Source organism: Entelurus aequoreus, linkage group LG02 (genome assembly GCF_033978785.1).
Source record: "Entelurus aequoreus isolate RoL-2023_Sb linkage group LG02, RoL_Eaeq_v1.1, whole genome shotgun sequence".
Taxonomy (NCBI): Eukaryota; Metazoa; Chordata; class Actinopteri; order Syngnathiformes; family Syngnathidae; genus Entelurus; species Entelurus aequoreus.
This window is the reverse complement of record NC_084732.1, coordinates 53,757,578-53,777,434: the sequence shown is the minus strand read 5'-3', so window position 1 is coordinate 53,777,434 and position 19,857 is coordinate 53,757,578. Positions and strand designations below refer to the sequence as shown.

At 41.9% G+C, this 19,857-nt stretch overlaps 1 protein-coding gene across 4 annotated transcripts in view; it reads left to right on the top strand.

Annotated features, from left to right (window-relative positions):
• The window catches only part of LOC133635813 (transcription factor SOX-6-like), a 221,121-nt gene that overhangs the window by 145,918 nt on the left and 55,346 nt on the right, over nt 1-19,857 (top strand). For 3 of the 4 annotated variants that reach the window (XM_062029145.1, XM_062029133.1, XM_062029154.1), the window contains 2 exons: nt 9,255-9,378; nt 12,729-12,808. In XM_062029145.1, the coding sequence (XP_061885129.1) occupies nt 9,255-9,378; nt 12,729-12,808 (204 nt within the window). The remainder of the gene's footprint in view (nt 1-9,254; nt 9,379-12,728; nt 12,809-19,857) is intronic. The other variant, XM_062029140.1, reaches the window with a different exon arrangement.

The window sequence follows — 19,857 nt, the reverse complement described above, 5'->3', positions numbered from 1 at the left end:
CTGCATAGTCTTTAAACTTCTCTGTCACGGCCCATTTAAGTGCCAGAAGTTCGAGCTTAAAGGAACTATAATTAGCGTCATTCTGTTCTGCAGGGTGCAAGCTTCTACTAGCGTAAGCAACGACACGTTCACTTCCATCTTGGATTTGCGACAAAACGGCACAGAGCCCTTGATTACTTGCGTCCGTATAAACTATAAAGGGCTGGTCATAATGCGCATACGCCAGGATAGGTGGAGAGGTCAAAGCCTTTTTTAGCTCTTCAAAGGACATCTGACACTCTGGTGTCCACACTATTTTGTGGGCCTGCGCCTTTTTGTCGGTGGGACGGCCAGTGAGGAGCCTATTTAGGGGACGGGCTATTTTAGCAAACCCTGCCACAAAACGTCGGTAATAGCCTGCCAAGCCAAGAAACGCTCTCACCTCCTTGACAGTGGTCGGAGCGGCCCAGTCCTGTACTGCCTTAATCTTACCCGGGTCTGGTCTCACCCCATCCCGATCCACCACGTGTCCCAAGAATTTCACCTCACGCTGAAAGAGCTTGCACTTAGAGGGCTTGAGTTTAAGTCCATGTCGCTGCAACCTTTCAAACACCTGGTCCAGGTGCTGTAGATGGGCAGGGAAATCAACAGAAAAAATGATTATGTCATCAAGATAAACCAACAATGATTCCGCTATTTGACCATTCAAACAATGTTGCATAAGCCGTTGGAAAGTGGCAGGTGCATTGCATAGACCAAATGGCATGCGTTCAAACTCGAACAGTCTGAGGGGAGTTGTAAATGCAGTCTTTTCACGATCGTCCGGGTGCACCTCCACTTGCCAATACCCACTAGCGAGGTCTAAGGTCGAAAACCATTCAGATTTGCTCAGGCCAGTAAGGGTCTCTTCAATTCGGGGCAACGGAAAGGCGTCTTTATGTGTGACTGCGTTTAACCTCCGGTAGTCTACACAAAAGCGCCAACTCCCATCCTTTTTGCGAACTAACACTATAGGCGCTGCCCATGGACTGCAGCTTTCCTTTATCACTCTCTGTTCAAGCATACCTGAAAGCAGTGTCTTCACTTCCTTATACAACAGAGGCGGGATTGGTCGGTATCTCTCCCTGGTAGGGGCGGAATCTCCAGTCGGGATCCTGTGCTGCACAACACTGGTTCTTCCAAAGTCCTCCTCATGTTGTGCAAACACCTTCTCCCACTTAGCCAGCAGGGCGCGTAGCTGCACCTGTTGCTGCTCAGACAGATCCGGCCTATCACTCACATCCCTAACATCTGGGGACAGTTCTGGATTGGTTTGTGCTGTGGCATCAATGAGTGACACTTCTACCACACCTTCCTCTACCAGAGACAAACACAGACCCTCAGCTCCATGCACATCACTATCATCAACACAGAACAGCTGCCCCAGCTTCTCGAATCGTTTTAAGGAAATACTGTAGGAATGGGGGTTATAAACACGGAGGGGCAGCCTACCTCTGTTCACCACGACCAGGGATTTTGCCACCCCAACTGCACCAGGCATAGCGTCCAACAGAGCGCAGTAGTTAGCCCCACGAGGCCCACTCTTGGCACGCCCCCACACCAACATCTCCTTCTTTGGGAGAATTGTAATACTAGTCTTCGAGGCCAGTCTCACGTGGCCTAGCAAGCCATCTTCAGCGGCTGTATCGCACTGACGCCTGCGCGCCAAACTGTGTTTATTAGGAAGCGGCGCAATGCGTGTTGTTGACGAACACCATTAGGGCCGCTTGTTGTCACTGTCACTCATAGTTGCATTTCAAAATTACACAGAATAAATGTGTTTAATTTGTTTAGAATTCAGATGGATTTGATTTGGTGCGCGGCATATATTGGGGTTCAATCCCCACCTTCTACCATCCTAGTCATGATACATGTTCACATTATTTGACTGTATCTAAAAAAGATAAAAATATATTTGTATTTAAATGAAGATATGAAATAATCCTAAATGAAATACAATGACTTGGTTTATATTATTGTATATACTAGGTCATAAAATCAGTGTCAGTTGAGTCGGTCCATAGGTTGCCTGTAGGGATTTTTAATGTCCAGCAGATGTCAGTATTTAGTGACACAGTATCGACACAGTATCAATACAGTTTTGCAATGTGTCGAAACGCTTCATGAGGCCTCATCAACCCATCACTACCACACAGCCAGCGCACGCCGCACGCCCCGCAAGCCCGCAGCCCAAGGCAGTTGAATACCCCCGCAAATCCACAAGGCACGACACTTACTTTGGAGGCAGAGTTTCCTCTGCCCCTGCGTGTTGTGGGATTCTGGGGGTTCGCTCCGGTAGCCTGCGGGGCTGCTGGATAGTCCTGGGGATTCCTTCCCAGCCTGCGCGCGTTCGCCCGTACCCTGTCCAGCCTGTCGAAACTCCCGGTTGCTCCTTTTTAAATGTATGCAGCCCTAATGCTCCACAGGTGCGTCTGATTTCAGGTGCCGTCCGATTGGCACTTTGGTTGTCAGGGGCAACAAGCTAAAATGGGCAACGTCTTAAAATGCCAGCAACGTCCTCGAGGAGTAAAAACATGCAATTAAAAATACAATCAAAGTCCGCAAAGTGTAAAAACATGTAGTTAAAAATACAAAGTCCGCAAAAGTGTAAAAACATGATTAAAAATACAATCAAAGTCCGCAATGTGTAAAAACATGCAATTAAAAGTACAATCAAATTCGACAGCAATAAAACATGCAATTAAAATCCACAATAATAAAACACTCTAAGACATGCATGGCAATGAAACATAAAAAAATAAAATCCCCTACTTGTGTCCCATCACATGCACATCAATGGCATGTGTTGTATTTGAGTGATAGAATGATCAAAACACTTCCTTGGACCAAGTGTGCTATGTGTACTATATGTACAAGGCTTCATCACATAAACGTACATTAAATCAAAGCAGAGTGCAGAGACGCCATTTGGTGTTTATGAGCAAACACAAACCAACTGTTTTACTCAGAATTTAGTAGTGCGATGGGGAGGAGTGGAAGGATTTTCGAGTGTGTATGTGTGTGGCAGGCGCGTGGGGTTGGTCTACCCTGCTTTCAAGCTCCCTGTCGACGTAATACAGACTTATTGAAATGGCTGTTTTCCAAGATGGCTTGTTGTACTGTGTAAGGAATTAGCGCAACAAGAAGTCATCTATTGGTTGTTCCCTCTGGATGGCCTGACCTCACTACTCTCAAAATGTGTAGAGTTGCTGCACTTGATCCTGAGCAGCCCTTGGCATGTTATACAGAGGCGTGACTGATGTGCAAGCTATACACTGAAACCTGAGCAAAGATTATCTGCTCGGCACCCCAAACTGTTTGGTAAAAACATCATGGTGCTTGTTTACCAGTGATATATGACTTCAAATGTCACATGGCCACATAAAGTGTCAGACTCTAATGCTTGATTTAGAGGCAGAGATCTGGAGCATCGAGCATCTATCTGTAAACACTATTGTAGAGGGTGACTTCCATGTGAGACCTTAGTAAATAAGCAATTATCAGCTGTCTGGGAGGTGACCTGTAGTCAACAACTGAGTTCCAGGAGCTGTTGATGGGTCAAATTGTAACACAGAATTCAACATATTCTTCTGGTTAGACCTCAGTGTAGTGTGCACCTGTGTATACACAGTGGTGAGTGTTAAATATGTCCTGCTGTCTGGTGACTTATGCTGCTGCTACTGTTGCTGGGGTGAACCCTGACAGCTTCCCCATGATCACTTTCTGTTTAAATGGATCACAAAAAGGTGATTTCTTCTCAGTCACAGTGTTTGCTGTGCACTTCACTAGGAAGCGGGGGGTGGGTATGTGTGATATCGCAGTTCTTGCAGCAACAGCTGAGTGAAGTTACAGCCATTCCTCCCATAAATATGTGAAAAAGAACATGATAGGAGTAGATATGACAGCTAATAAGATGTGGGTGAATGCATCAAAGCTAGTCTTACTAATATATTTTTTGGTGATTTTAATGTATTTTTTTAATTATTCATGTAAAATGACATCAACATCTTGATTGCAAAGGTACCTCTTTGTCTTTGTTTTGTAAAAGTTCTACATTCTCTCAGTCTACTTAAAGCAAATCAATTCAGATAATATCCAACATAAGCAACAGTGTGAAAGATGTGTTTCAGGGTGTCAAGTAGCAATTCATCAGGATATTAGACGCAGAAAGTCTTTGCAAACTAATAACCATGAAACATTGGGGTTAAAGAGGCAGGAGTTTTTCTTACAGCTTCTTTATCTTGTTAACACTCAATGATTCTGACAGTAAAAGCAACACCTCCTCTCGTGGTGCTTTTCAATTCACAGTCCATACAGAAGCTAGTGTGGCTCAGTACATGGATGTTCAGGGATAAGGGCAAGGGAGGGTCCTAAAGCCCCCTGGGTTCTTTGAAGAATCTTCATCAGACAGTCGGGAAAATGGGTGCTGACAGGAGGCCCGGGCCAATCTTGTACATCTCCATTTGCTCTCAGTATCTGCGGGATACATGTGCTCATGTGGCTAACTATTGCTGTATAAAATATTACTTTATTAACACAGTACATGAGGTCCCACATTTTTTGTACAAAAGTTAAGATTTACATGTATGTAAGGAACTATACATGTACATATTCACACAGGTATATATTATAACCAATTTCACAAATCTTCACAGATGTACCCACGTCCTGTGACATCACGAACTCCAAGTGGGTAGTCCAGCTCCTGCCAAATATGTTACCATGTCTTGTGTAACATTCTCCAGCTCCTCAGTTATTCTTTCTAAGTTCATTTAGGCTTGTAGCCTTTATAGTTATTTTTTAGAATAGCCTCATATATTAAAAAGTAAAACATTAAACTCAATTTGTCATTAAAAAAATCACCACAATAATTATTACGCTGCAAACATTCTGGCATGACAGACTGTGCCAGTCTGGCATTTTCTTAAAGGCGTTTTTTTAATTTTTATATATAGACAATATATTATTATTATACAGTATCTCCTTTGTCCAGGGTGTACCCTGCCTTTCGCCCGAGTGCAACTGGGATGGGCTCCAGCCACGCCGTGACCCTAAAAGGGACACGCGGTAGAAAATGAATGGATGGATAGAAGGAGTATCTCCTTTGTGGCCAAAAAAAAAACCTTCTAGCATTATTGGTTTCATTGTCAATGCACCGCAGGACTGCTTCTAAAATTCCCGTAAAAAGTGGTTCATACCTGCTGCATGTATGAAAACAATACACGACAGGTAGGAGGAGTGTGATAACATGATGTGCAGTAGGGGCCGTAGTAAAAGCCCCGTATAGTACACGCAAAAACCCCACTTAAATAAGACGGTCTGCACGAGGTATCAATTGCACCCGCTGTGTTAGTAAATCTCACGCAACAGGCCCACTAATAGTACACGCCACCTTATTGTTTGCACAAACTGTTCAGGCGTGGTATTTGGATCTTTGTAGATCAGGCCCTAAATCTGGAAAGTTGTAAAATGTACTAATTAAAATTAATGCTGTCAAACAATTAAAACCTTTAGTGATTGATTTATTAGGATCTGTAATTAATTTATTTAATTGATCTTTTTTCTAATCTCACCTAAAGAAAATGGGAAAAGTCCTCAACTTGAGGTATTTTTAATTCAAATTCATTACATCATTATAAAGACAGATATATAACAAAATAAAGTGGCTTTATAAAGTAATTTGTTGTTTTTGAACAAAAACAATGTTTGTTCTATTTGCTAAAATAAAACATCAGGTCCATATAAAGTGCTGAAGTTAAAACATCAAAACACTTACCTGATTAAGAATAATTGAATGTTTAACTTGTTTGCTTTTCCTCCAATTCAGATCATTTTAAAATACACAATGATACAATATTGTAGCAATAATGGTTTAAGAGAACCGATTTCACTAATAAATAATTATATTTGTTACAATTACATGGTACATTTTTTTTAAAGAATCAATGGAAATGACATGCACCTGGGGATAGGTTGATTGGCAACACTAAATTGGTGTGTGAATGTTGTCTGTCTATCTGTGTTGACCCTGTGATGAGGTGGCGACTTGTCCAGGGTGTACCCCGCCTTCCGCCCGAATGCAGCTGAGATAGGTTCCAGCGCCCCCCCACGACCCCGAAAGGGACAAGCGGTAGAAAATGGATATATGGATGGATGGAAATGTTGTCTTTGATTGGCTTTCCTGACTGTCCATCATATTTGCCTCATACACGTACAATAATATGCAACATTTTCTCATATTTTAAACCTTATTTAAAGACAGAAAATTAAGTTATAAACTAGACAACATTCAAACTTCTACAATCCATAAACACTTCTGATATGTCCTAAAGTTTATTGTGAGCATTTTACATTATTTGTTAGACATAATGTACCCCAGTATTTAAAGCCGCTAACACTAGTGAAAGAGTGTTTGCCCCACTACATGTCTTTGTGCTGCATGGCGGTAGTGGTGTTTCTGTCAGTCAAGCACAAGAAGACAACTCGCAGGTATACAGAGCGGGTAACGTTAAAGATTAAAAATTTGATTAACGCAATTAAAAAACAATGCGTTAAATAGGACTGTATTTAACGCAATTATTTTACACCCCTAACCATACATTATCTTATTGCACACTCTCCTGACCTGATTAACAACTAGACAAGATTTCAATACGGTCCTTGTTATGTTTCCCTGCCTTACAATTACAAGTGGCTTCTGTTCATCAAACACTCAGTTGCATCTCCCGCAAAGCCGAGCAGCTTGTGTGCTGGTCTGCTACAGACTTCATCGGGTCATCTGAACTGATGATATACTCTATGTTGAGAGAAGGCGGAGCTCCCCAGGAAACCTCTGCTGGAGCGCATTCTGGCAGAGACGAGGGCCTCAGCCAAGTCTGTGTGACTGATCACTACAGATGCTCCTCTTCAAGTATTCAGAGTAGGATCCTTAGCGCTGGGTCTTGAGGGACAAACAATAGCACCTGTTCCTCATAAGATTGCCCACTCATAGTTCTTTAATGAAGTCTGGGGGCAGATGGTGTGAAATTACATTGTCTAGTTGTTAGCAATGCTAAGACAAAGATGAGGCGCCAGTACAATAATGCTGTTGTGTTTTAACGGAAAAAGGAACGCCACCGTCCAAGTTGACATCTGCTGTGCTTTATTGTGTGGCTCCTCCAAATCATCTTGGCAACACATTTCATTGGCACATCTACTGTACCTCACTACAGCAACTCACTACTTCTTCTCTCAATCATCACTCAGAAATATGCTAGAATCTCTGCTGCCATGTGCAAGCAGGTAATTGACAGCCCAACTAATCTCCACTATTTGTTCCCACCTTGAGGCTCCTCAGAATTTGATTTGCCTGGCTGTGACTTTAGTTACTGCTTATTAAACGTTAATACTTGAAGCTTATTACTGAAAATCATGTCCATTCAAACTAAATGCATTTATTTTTTCCACCAGCGCACATTTATACTCTCAGTTTTGGCTGGGTAAATCCTGAATATTTTGCGCCATATTTCAGGTGTTAGTTGTTTAAATTATTTTAAAAAACAATGAAAAGTAATACAATGTGGTATCCTAAAATAAATTATGTTTAATGTTGCCATGTGGAAATTATCCTTGTTAGTTGTTCCACACTCTATAATAAGCAGTATCAATTCAATTATTGTAATATGTAAATGACAGGAACCTCTTTTTAACCGTTTTTTTTATTGTTGTTTCATATTTCTGTTTATCTAATTTGATCAGTAATATGATAGTTATCTCTATAACAGGATTGCACAAGCAATAACTTTAGGTGCTGACATTTTTTTTGTATAATTCAATTTCACCAACCGTTTATTAAATGTATTGCTTTTAAGGATTGTTTTATTTTCCAATGAATTGCTTAAAACATAATACCTAGTTCTTATTTGAAGATATTTGAATACAAAAGGTGCACTTTCAGTCGCAGAGCCCATCTGGCTTGAGTGTCCAAATAGCCAGACGGAGAAAAGCTGTGTTCCCCAGTGTGCCCCAACCTGTCACTGGCCTCATGTTATGTTATGACATTAATTATTGTGTTTCCATATGTTCCACAAAAGTGAGGCAATCATCCATTGCTCAGCCTTTCAGCTTGGAAACATGGAGCAGAATTATTTGTAAAATATTGTACATTTTCTGTATATTTATTTTTTGCACCTCTGCAAAAGCTCATTGTTTTGCCCCTGATCGTGGAGCTCTGCACCTCTGGATGGATCAATGTATTTGTTTTGAGTTGGTGTGAAGTGTGAGAGAAATAGGATCGACTGTTAAGCGGGAGCTGCATTGGCTGAAAAAGCGGGACTCTTTGCTAACCACAGTCAGAACAAGGGGGGAAGTTGCTGCTGTGAGCACGCTGATTTCATGCCCCGATGTAGCGGCAATAATTGCACCCAGACCATTTTTTTTTTATTGCAAGTTGATTTTAAAGAGGGTTGAATGGCGAAGCATTCTGTAAAGTGTTTATTTTAGGGAACGACCTTTATTAACCTTTTTTCCAGGCAGGTTCCCCTGAGGATGCCTGGCCTGATGCTAGATTAACCCTTGCAGGCCCATGGTAGCAAGGCTGCACCCCGTCAAAGATATTCAGGAAGCAGAGAGTGACAGTAAGATTGGACCTTGCTGCATGTGTGCCAACCCCCACACAGCAGTTTGGAGACATAAGCTGCTCACCCACCCTTGACGCAAGAGGGAATTTGTGTTGCTATTCCCTGTAGGGAAGTCAGCAAATGACTGGCTGGTGAAAGTTAATACGAGACTGCAACAGACAAGGCAGAAAGTAAAATGAAATATATCAAGTGGCAGGACCCTTTTACCTACCTGCTTCTTACCTCATGTTGTTGCAGAATAATTACGAAAAGGTTCAAAAAACTTTCTATGGAGTGGGGTGCACGTAACAATCTCTTCTGTAGCAGTCAGAGAGCCGGTGGATGCTTCACACAACATTTACATTACTTTATCTGCAGAAGTCATGAAGACTGATGCTGGAACAATACGTGCAGACTTTGATGTTTTAAAACCAAACTGTTTTTTGGACTAAGGGCAGGCGTAGATCTTCCAGGTAGTGTGTGAGTACTCGAGGGTCCGCTATTTCCGCAGAGCTCCCTGTCAGCACAAGTTAGGAAGACCTGTGATCTGGTCTCCCCCCACCCTGAGTGTAATTTGTGTTTCAGTGTACCATGCCTCCGCTTAGGCCTCTCTCTGATCTCCGCACTCTATCTGTTCAGCAGGTCCAGGGTCACATGCCTCCGCTCATGATCCCCATTTTTCCACACGACCAACGCACTCTGGCAGCAGCCGCTGCCGCCCAGCAAGGCTTTCTCTTCCCTCCTGGAATGTCGTATAAGCCAGGTATGCTTTTCAATTTAAGCCATTTCATCCCCCTTTTGCTTCCCTTACACATGTATCACGTTCTGACGATTGTTGTGTTTTTAATAAACATAGATAACAAAAACTTGCTCTGAACTATAGATGGAGGTCCGTGAATCGTTTAACAGATATAGCAGCTAAGACACAGCCAGCTATGCCTGATGGGTTTTCCAATGAAAAAAAAAAACAAGAGCCTTTTTACGGCATGCTACTATTTTGAAGAAAAAAAATCATAGGACAACTATGCATTATGTGTAATGTAAGAAACAGGTTTTCTTGAGAACATAGCTAATAAAACGTTTGAATGACTTTAGAACCAAAAACAGGCAAAAAGTCAACATTTACTCACCTGCCGTAATTTCCAGACTATATGCCACTACTTTTTTCCCACACTTTGAAACCTGTGCTTTATACAATGTTGTGGCTATTTATGGATCTTCACAGGCTCACAGTAAACTTAGCCTTGTCACATCAGACCAAGGAAACGGGTCACAGTGGACCAATGAAGTTGTTCATATTAAACCAATCATCCAACCATTCAGTCAGCCATTTAGCCTGTTATGCACTCACCCTCATCAAGACACAACTCAGCCCCAAAGCCGAAAGCAATCGAGACGGCCATAGAAAAAGACAAACCGCCGCTGCACAGAATGCAAATCCACTGCCACAAACGGATCCCAAAAGGCCGAACCGCTGCGTGCCGAAGAAGGCACAAACCCAAAGACGACCCACCTGGAGACGAAAGTGAAAGCGAAAACAAGGCCGAAAAAACGCCCGCAACTCCGACATTAAAGAAGGCAGCCCCAGTGCGCCGGAGGAGGACAAATACCACGCTCTGTGGTGGGCTGTATACAGTGTTAAGAGGCACTAGCTTTTGTTGAATGTGGGAATGAACACAAGCGCCTATGTAAATAGTTCATGTTTTAATGTGTAAAAGACGTGTGCGGCCAATCAATATTTGTACAAAATACAATTAGTCCAACAATTGTGCGTTCTATAACCCTGAAATTACCGAATGTAGTAACCTACATCATTGTGAAAATTAAATATGTACCTCCACGCAAAAAAAACCATCAATTTATTATTTCCTCCTTCACCTCGATCTTAGGAGTGTTTGATAAGTCTATTCATTTGTAACAAATTATAAATGTCTAAAAGTTGTGTCTTTTCAGTTTTGACTAAAATGCTATATGCAGAAAAAAGTGAGTTTGGGTTTATTGTAAAAGTGAACCAGAACATGGAAGATGACTGCTCTCAGCAAAGGGAAACCCAAGGAAGTCAGCAAGTTTGCAGCAGAACATTAAAAGGTGTGAAAGTGCAGTTAATGAATTAACTATAAAACCACGGGCTGAAATGTCAGCTATTTTGGAACTATGGAGCCATGACAGCCTAAACAACGTGCCTGAGGGGGAGTATTTTACCACTGTGCTTTTTGCACATGGAATTGACATAGAACATGTTTTAGTTCAAATAACAGAAGCTATTATAGAATCATGGTCCGAGGTCGCCTTTTGTATGCTTGCTGCATAATGCATGACTTCATGAAGAAATAGCTAAGGGAGTCTGGAAATGACTGTTACAGGAGAGGTATTTCAAAAACATCTATTATTTTCCCCCTGTCCAATACAATACACACTATATGACCAAAGCAGACAATGTTATCACCCCCACCTGCAGAGTTTGCAGGATACTGCCATGCTCTTTTTCTTCAACGCAAGTGGCCAAGCATTCACCTCCAAGACTAAAGCGCACTAATCTGATGTTGTCATTATGAGACAGCTCCCAGGGACCACTGCTTATGACCCTAACCCTGTTGTGCTCACATGGCAACAAAGTCACTCAGGCACCATGTTGGTAAGTCATCACCCCATTCTCCGACTGTGCTCAATGGCCTGGCATTGTGCGGTAGACAAGCACAGCTTTTAAAGCCAGCAGCTCATCTTTGAAAATAGTAGGACTTTCCAACCTATCTAAATTGTTTACTAAGATACCAAATCATTGAGTTCCTTGAAGCTCTCATGTCCCTGCAGAACAATGCCACAGTTTATTTTGACTCCACCACAACTAGTAGGAGTTAACTGTAACATCCAAACAAGCCCTCACAGTTGCGTGTCTCATAAAATGTTAAGTCATTAAATAGATATTAGTAGGTCAGAGCCAAGTGAAAGTGCCAGTTGCACTCCCTACTCTAGCAGTCCAAGCTTCGTGCTTGGTTGAAAGGTGTTTTAAAACGTAATACTCCTTTCAGCAATGACACTAACCTGGCACAGTGCCCATTCAGCTGAAGTCCGTACCCGATGTGCTGAAAAAACCTAAGACCCACATTGCCCCTCCTTAACATCAGTGGGGCACTCATTTAGGACATGACCCTACCCAGGTTTCACATGACATCTAAAGACATCTAGCCATTTATTATTCCCATACAACTACGTCACAGGCAAGACAAGAGGGAAAGCGATACCGAAATGAAGGCGATGTAGAAATAACCACAGCGCAGGCCCGTACATTCATCCCAGCACTATTTGAAACCACTACTGCCGTGTGATTTTATTTGCCCCTAAATGGGGATTGAATTTCCATGGCCCGTATCACATTGTGCTGTGTGTGCTGTACAAGATTGCAAAGTGAGGCAAGCAGGCGAGGGGCAAAGTGAAAGAGAAGGTATATACATTTACCTTGTCTGTGGCCTAATGGCTGCATATGTTGGTGAGGAGATGTGACAGGCAGAAGTGGGGTCTGAGCGAAGGCCAACTCTGTGCTCCCCACTCCCACCTTTTTCTCACCCTCGCCACATCTTTCAAACCAGCCACACATATATGAACACTTTGATGCTCACACACTTTTTTGAAATGTGCTATTTTGCCGATGACCAGTTTACACGCAAGTGCTTCCTCTCTGCTGCCAAAACAACCTCGTAGACAAACATTGTGCTGAACAATAGCCAGACTAGATTGAAGCTGTATGAACTGTTTGAGAAGACATGCTTGGCTTTTTCTACAATTACAGATTTGAAATTAGAGTAGATACTTAAACGTACTTCTGAACCCAGAGAGAACGCATGCAGGCCAACAAAAGTTACATTTGTCAAACAAAGTGCTTTGGAAGTTTACGAAACTGGTGTGTGACGTTCCGAAGTAATCCTCCTCCAGTCTAACCATCTTTGCCTTTTGTTGATGCAGATGTTTGGGCTTGAAGCCCAAGGGCTTGCTTTAATGTGCCACATGGCAGTGTTAATGTGTGAGAGGACCCAGGATCCATGTTGGCACTTGTCCGCTGGCTGCTGGGCCAGCTCATTGTCTCAACCTGTATGCATTGTTGTCTCTCCCTGACAGGTGATAACTACCCTGTGCAGTTCATTCCCTCCACAATGGCAGCTGCAGCAGCGTCAGGACTCAGCCCCCTCCAGCTTCAGGTATGCACAGTAGTATGACAAAGAATGCTAGGGAAGCCCGCCAAGCCCTGGGCAGAAAAGATGGCTAAGCAGCTGTACGCTAAGTAATGAGCTGCACAATAAATAATCCTGGAGCCCCTCCCGCTTACACACGCTCATCATCTTACATATGTAATTCATCCAGTTTTATAGGGGCTTAATCCTCTCTGACTCTCCCAGACAGAGGAGTTAGGAAGATAATAGTTATCGGAAAGAATGAGAATCACTTTGCCTCCCTTAATGGCCCGCCAGTAAATGTATCAGAGGGCAGTTGACCGTGTGAGCGAAGAATCTCTCTTATTGCTTTTATCTTGTAAACCCACTGACATACTTCTGTTTATCAGCCCCTCATATCTCTGTTGGGAAAACAAAAGAAGATAGGAACAAACATGTGAGCCATCATATCAGGTTGTGTGTGCAAAGAAAGCCAGAGAAAATGTTGGGATGGTCTCCAAGCCCTATAGATCGCTCCGGGATGTTTCTCACAGTATTTAAAAAAACTGAACCCAGGTCAGTGTCTAACCTGAGGCTATAATGTTTGATATAGATGATTATCTGGATTGGTTCGTTCACATTCTATCAAAACACATGAGATTTGTGTGCAAATACTGTAAGTGATGAGGATTCTCATAGCAACATGCTTCAACATTTAGTTAAAGAAAATGATTATTCCAAGTCAAGTCTTCTCTAATCAAGTCATTTTTAAACACAATAAATGAGAAGAGACAGAAGCTTCTAAGTGGCCACCGCAGCTTCTACCACAATAGTAAAAGTTTTTTAAAAACTGTTGTGTGATGCTCAACGGCATGAATAAACATGTCAAAATCAAACAAGATAGCTCAAAACAAGGGACGGGGAGCACTCTTTACAAACATGCACTGATGTATGTGCCATTTGTCCGTCGGAGGCAACCACTGTCAGTGTTAACGAGCCTTGGCAAGTTGTAACAGTGCTTGCAGCCGACTGTGAAGAGCCCTGTGTCATTATGCGCCCATGAGAAGAGCTATCAGAAGCATGTAAGGTGCTTACACTGCAAAAAGTCAGTGTTCAAAAACAAGAAAAACAAAAACAAAAATGAGGAGTATTTTATTTGAACTAAGCAAAATTATCTGCCAATAGAACAAGAAAATTTGGTTTGTCAAGACTTTCAAATACAAGTAAAATTAGCTAACCTCAATGAACCCCAAAATACCTTAAAATAAGTATATTCTCACTAATAACAACTGTACTACTATATGAGTACATATTTTCTATTGTTTCATTGAAAATAAAACAGCAAAGTCAATTTGGCTGTCATCTGTTTTAATATGAGACACAATTGTGTCAAAGTCATGATTTTTTTTTTTCATGCTTGAAATAAGAAATTATCACTTTAAAAAAAAAGTAGTTTTATACTTGTGAGTGTTGATGACACAGCTTTGCAACAGTTGATATTCTAGTTTCAAGCATGTTTTACTCAATATAGGTCATAAAATCTCAGCAACAAGCTGTAATATCTTACTGAGATAATTTAGGACCAAAACCCTTAAAACAAGTAAAACACTCTAGCATAAAATCTGCTTAGTGAGAATAATGATCTTATCAGACAGAAAATAAGCAAATATCACCCTTGTTTGAGATATTTTAATCTTACTTAGATTTCAGTTTTTGCAGTGTACCGAGCTCCGCTTTTGTTTGGGTTTGCGCATGATGATATTGTTTTGAATTCAACGTTCAACTCTGGGAAGGATGGGTGATTCATGCTCTGGCTATTTATAGTGGCCTAAGAGGTCAAATGAGAGTCATATCTCTGAAGGTTAGGTTGAGGAGGAGAGACAGGTCCAGAGTCATTAATCCTGATTATGTATCTAACCCTGGGAATGGGCAAAACCAGCACCACCAAGACCATGACTTGGCTGACCTTTAGGGAACATAGTAAACAAAAAAGAGGAGCATTTTCCATTAATTGAAGTCTGTCTGCCTGTCGCATATTTCATATGCTGTCTGCTATTTACCCTGCACAGAGAGACTCTCCTTAAAACAGCAAGGCAAGTCAAACATGCCCTTTACAACAAGGCTGGGAGTGACAAACAAGGTGACTGTCACTACTTCATCTTAGGAAGCACGGCAGAGACAACTGTGATTAAAACATCATACCGTGACACCCATATGATAGAGTAGTCATTACACTCTCACTTCTTTCAAATAAAACCACTGAAAAGACACCGATACGGTGTGAGACTAATAAAAAATGTAGTTCAAATATCACAATATTCACCACATATCTGTTTGAGTTATTTGTGGTATAACCCAATGTTTATTTTTTGCAGAAATGTTTAGTGAATATTTCATAATGGTATTTAGCACAGCCTTCACATTGTAGCAACTGTTTTTAATAAGCAACACTTTAGTAAATGTAACTTAGAAATGCTTTATATATGTTAGGATCCGCTGCCCGGATCATAGTTTGTTTACGTTTTCAAGTCACATGTGTTTTCAGCACCTTGTGTTTGTTTGTTTCTGTTGCCATGACGGCAGATTGTGCTCAGCTGCCTCTGGTTAGTGTTCGAGACGCTCACCTGTTGTCCGGGCACTAATCAGAGGGCTATTTAGTCTTTGCCCTGGCCTCACTCGGTCTGGCTTCCTCATTTGTTTTCACACAACAGATGATGACCTTTGTTTCCTGTTCTTTAGCTGCTAGTTTTCACGCTAGGCTAATTTTGCTTGCTAGCTCCCACGCTAGCCCTTTTGTTTTTTGCCTTTTGTGCAATGTGCACGTCTTTGTTTTTTCCTGCTATGTTTAGTTCTTAAATAAATTATTTTCCTACCTGCAAGCTAGTGATGGGTTGATGAGGCGTCATGAAGCGTTTCGACACATTGCAAAACTGTATTGATACTGTGTCGATACTGTGTCACTAAATACTGACATCTGCTGGACATTAAAAATCCCTACAGGCAACCATATGGACCGACTCAACTGACACTGATTTTATGACCTATAGTCCTAGTATATACAATAATATAAACCAAGTCATTGTATTTCATTTAGGATTATTTCATATCTTCATTTAAATAAAAATATATTTGCATCTTTTTTTAGATACAGTCAATAAATAATGTGAACATGTATCGTGACTAGGATGGTAGAAGGTGGGGATTGAACCCTAGTAACCAGCAACCCGCCAATTGCTGGCACGGCCACTCTACCACCTTCGCCACGCCGTCATTCCTGTAATCTTTCTCTAGTAACAGTATTCCATGATTAATATCAATAAATTAACATTAATAATAAATGACAGAAAAATAAGCACACGTATGACTGAGGAGTCATAGTGTAACTTTGTGTGGTGTTTGAGTTGTCCGACTTTTTGTGTGGCCATAAACGCACCAGTGGTTTAGTGGTATGCGTGTTGTTGACGAACACCGTTAGGGCCGCTTGTTGTCACTGTCACTCAAAGTTGCATTTCAAAATTACACAGAATAAATGTGTTTATTTTGTTTAGAATTCAGATGGGTTTGATTTGGTGCGCGGCATATATTTGCTGTGCGGCGCACAGTGTGCACGAGGACGCTTGAGCAGTGCGCAACTGCGCAGGCGCGCACCTTAGAGGGAACGTTGCTCACAGGGCACAGAGGAGGCGTCAGTGCGATACAGTTCGTGTATCGGTCACGTGACCAAAGCAGCTCATGAACGGTCACGTGACTTTCTAAAAGCGGTACGCGCACCGACACAGGGTATCGCTCTATGAGCTCGACGCATGCGCCGATGCATCTGTGTTGCCGGACCCATCACTACTGCAAGCTGTGTCCGAAGCCGTCTGCATTCCTGGGAGAACAACACCCGCATCACGATGCGACCAAGTCGTTAAAGTAGGAAGCCAGACCGAGTGAGGCCAGGGCAAAGACTAAATAGCCCTCTGATTAGTGCCCGGACAACAGGTGAGCGTCTCGAACACTAACCAGAGGCAGCTGAGCACAATCTGCCGTCATGGCAACAGAAACAAACAAACACAAGGTGCTGAAAACACATGTGACTTGAAAACGTAAACAAACTAGCGGATCCTAACAGTACTGTAACGACTTGGTCGCATCGTGATGCGGGTGTTGTTCTCCCAGGAATGCAGACAGCTTCGGACACAGCTTGCAGGTAGGAAAATTATTTATTTAAGAACTAAACATAGCAGGAAAAAACAAAGACGTGCACATTGCACAAAAGGCAAAAAACAAAAGGGCTAGCGTGGGAGCTAGCAAGCAAAATTAGCCTAGCGTGAAAACTAGCAGCTAAAGAACAGGAAACAAAGGTCATCATCTGTTGTGTGAAAACAAATGAGGAAGCCAGACCGAGTGAGGCCAGGGCAAAGACTAAATAGCCCTCTGATTAGTGCCCGGACAACAGGTGAGCGTCTCGAACACTAACCAGAGGCAGCTGAGCACAATCTGCCGTCATGGCAACAGAAACAAACAAACACAAGGTGCTGAAAACACATGTGACTTGAAAACGTAAACAAACTATGATCCGGGCAGCGGATCCTAACAATATAGCTGGTATAGAATTAACTATCCACTAAAAATATACTCAACGCTTCAGATGGGTACTGAAATTCGGTGCTATGAGAGTGCCAATGTAAACGGCTTTAGCAGACTAGCGTATCAGGAGTACGGGTAGTTATTCCGGTTAGCCAATGAATAATAGGCTGATCGATTGACAGCCATTTATCTATTGATATATTTAGTTTTTGCTGTGCCTTGCCATTGTAATTGTGTGATAACTCTTCAAGTCGGACCCAAAAACATGCTGCTGGAGACATGTGAAACGCGCTTGACAGCCCAAAGTAGTTGTAAAACGTTATATAATATATATAATTTTACAGGATACGTAGGGCTGGGCGATATGGCCTTTTTTTAGTATCTCAATATTTTTAGGCCATGTCACGATACACGATATATATCTCGATATTTTGCCTTAGCCTTGAATGAACACTTGATGCATATAATCACACCGGTATGATGATTAAACAAATAAAGTGCACTTTTGTGCATGATGTCACACAAGATATTTCAATAACTGTCAAATAAAAATGAGCTGCATAATTGGAAATCAAATAGTGTATGTTCTTCGCTATGTGGTAGGTTCCTGCGGACGTTATCTCCTTCTATTGTTGACTATTTTTTTCATACGGTGTTGATGTGGAAATGGTTGCCTCGGCATTTTGTTGGTGTGGCACCGAACGGAGATGTTGACATGCGTAGTTTCAAGCACTCTTCATTCTCTAGCAGGTGACTTTTCAAATGATGCTACATATTAGCAGTAATGCTACTTTTTGTAGCAACGCTTTTGCCCCACACTTGACAAATTACGGTTGTCTGTTCGACATATTCCCGCTTGAAACCAAAAAAACACAGCCAGACGATGGACCCCCTGCTGTTTTTCATGGGAATTAATTCTTCCTTCATTTGTTACCAGATTTGCACCTTCTTTCTCTCGTATTACCACTCGCACCACAGCTAACATTACCCATGCCGCTACCTCTCTGCTCCGCGAGGGCGTATACGTATGTGACGTATGTAAGGTGTGCTTGTTTTATGTCTCTGTGAAAAGGAGAGACAACAAAGAGTGAGAAGAGCCTGTAGTGTAATGCCCGCAGCTAAAAGCAACTGCGTGAGAACGTATACTCGAATATCACGATATAGTCATTTTGTATATCGCACAGAGACAAACCCACGATATACAGAGTATATCGATATATATCGCCCAGCCCTAAGCAAACGTAATCCTAGCCCTTTCTTGCTCTGTCACTGACAATATGATCTAAGAGAACATTTCCCCCTTTCAAATTATTACTATGTTTTATTCGTATTTATATCATTTAAGTATTTCAATTCATATTCTGTTCAACTTACATGCCACAAAACTCCTTTAAAATATGTTTTGAAAACAAAATGTATATGTTTACTAGCTGCAAGTATCATTTTGAGCACTGTTTAAGCACCGGGGCCGCTTCAAAAGTATGAATCCCGCACAAGTATCAGTTAACATGTAAACAATACCCATCCCTACTTAACACACTACCATTACTGTCGAATCGTTCTCTATTGTCCATGTATAATTTTTAGAATTTGTTCATTTTTCTTGCTTGACAATATTTTGCTGTCCCCAAAATGTGTTAAACATTTAGCGTCACCTCTAAACACTTTAATCCAACTGTCTACTCCTGTCAGCTGCATAGCAATGCACTATTGTCACCAATTTACTGTGGTGAAATTATTAAATAAACTGTAAAAAACAATCATATTGGAATAATTAATTCCACAATGCTGCAGAGGTAATACAATCAGTCATGCAGTAAAGGAAGCTGGCCGCGCCGGTATTCTTAATGTTGGCTATGTGGCCCCTTCACAATTTCCTCTGTCATAACAGTCTGAGATCCAGCCCTCATTACCACCCACTCTCTCTGAGTGAAGAAACCCCAACAAGGTAACAAAGGCTTATGGATGTAAATGAATTTAGCCGGATGTGTTTGAGTGCTGGGGACTATAATTTGCTTGTCAATACAGGGTGGTAGCATCACTCCGCTAGCTGGCAGTCTGCAAGTGGCTTGTCACCACACAAGGCTGTACCACAGGGCAATTTCACTCAATGTTTTCCTGACATATTGGCTCTCGTTCTCAACTCACAGGAGAGAAGGCGGGTAAACTATCCCAGCGCGACGTGCCCCTCTTCATTAGTGCCCACACAGCGCGGCGATACAGCCTGGGATCAGCAGGAAACAATGGCTGCATCCTCGCCTGTCTTTCCCTGATTGCAACTGACACCTCTCACCTAACAGAGGAAATTGTACTTAGATTGTAGCCGAATCTGTCTCGGCACCTACTTTATTCATCTGAGTGAACAAGCAAGAATGGTATTTTCCTAATTCTACAAAATACATACCGTATTTTCCGCACTATAAGGCACACTGGATTATAAGGCGCACCTTCAATGAATGGCATATTTTAAAACTTTGTTCATATATAAGGCGCACCGCATTATAAGGCGCATAGAATAGACACTA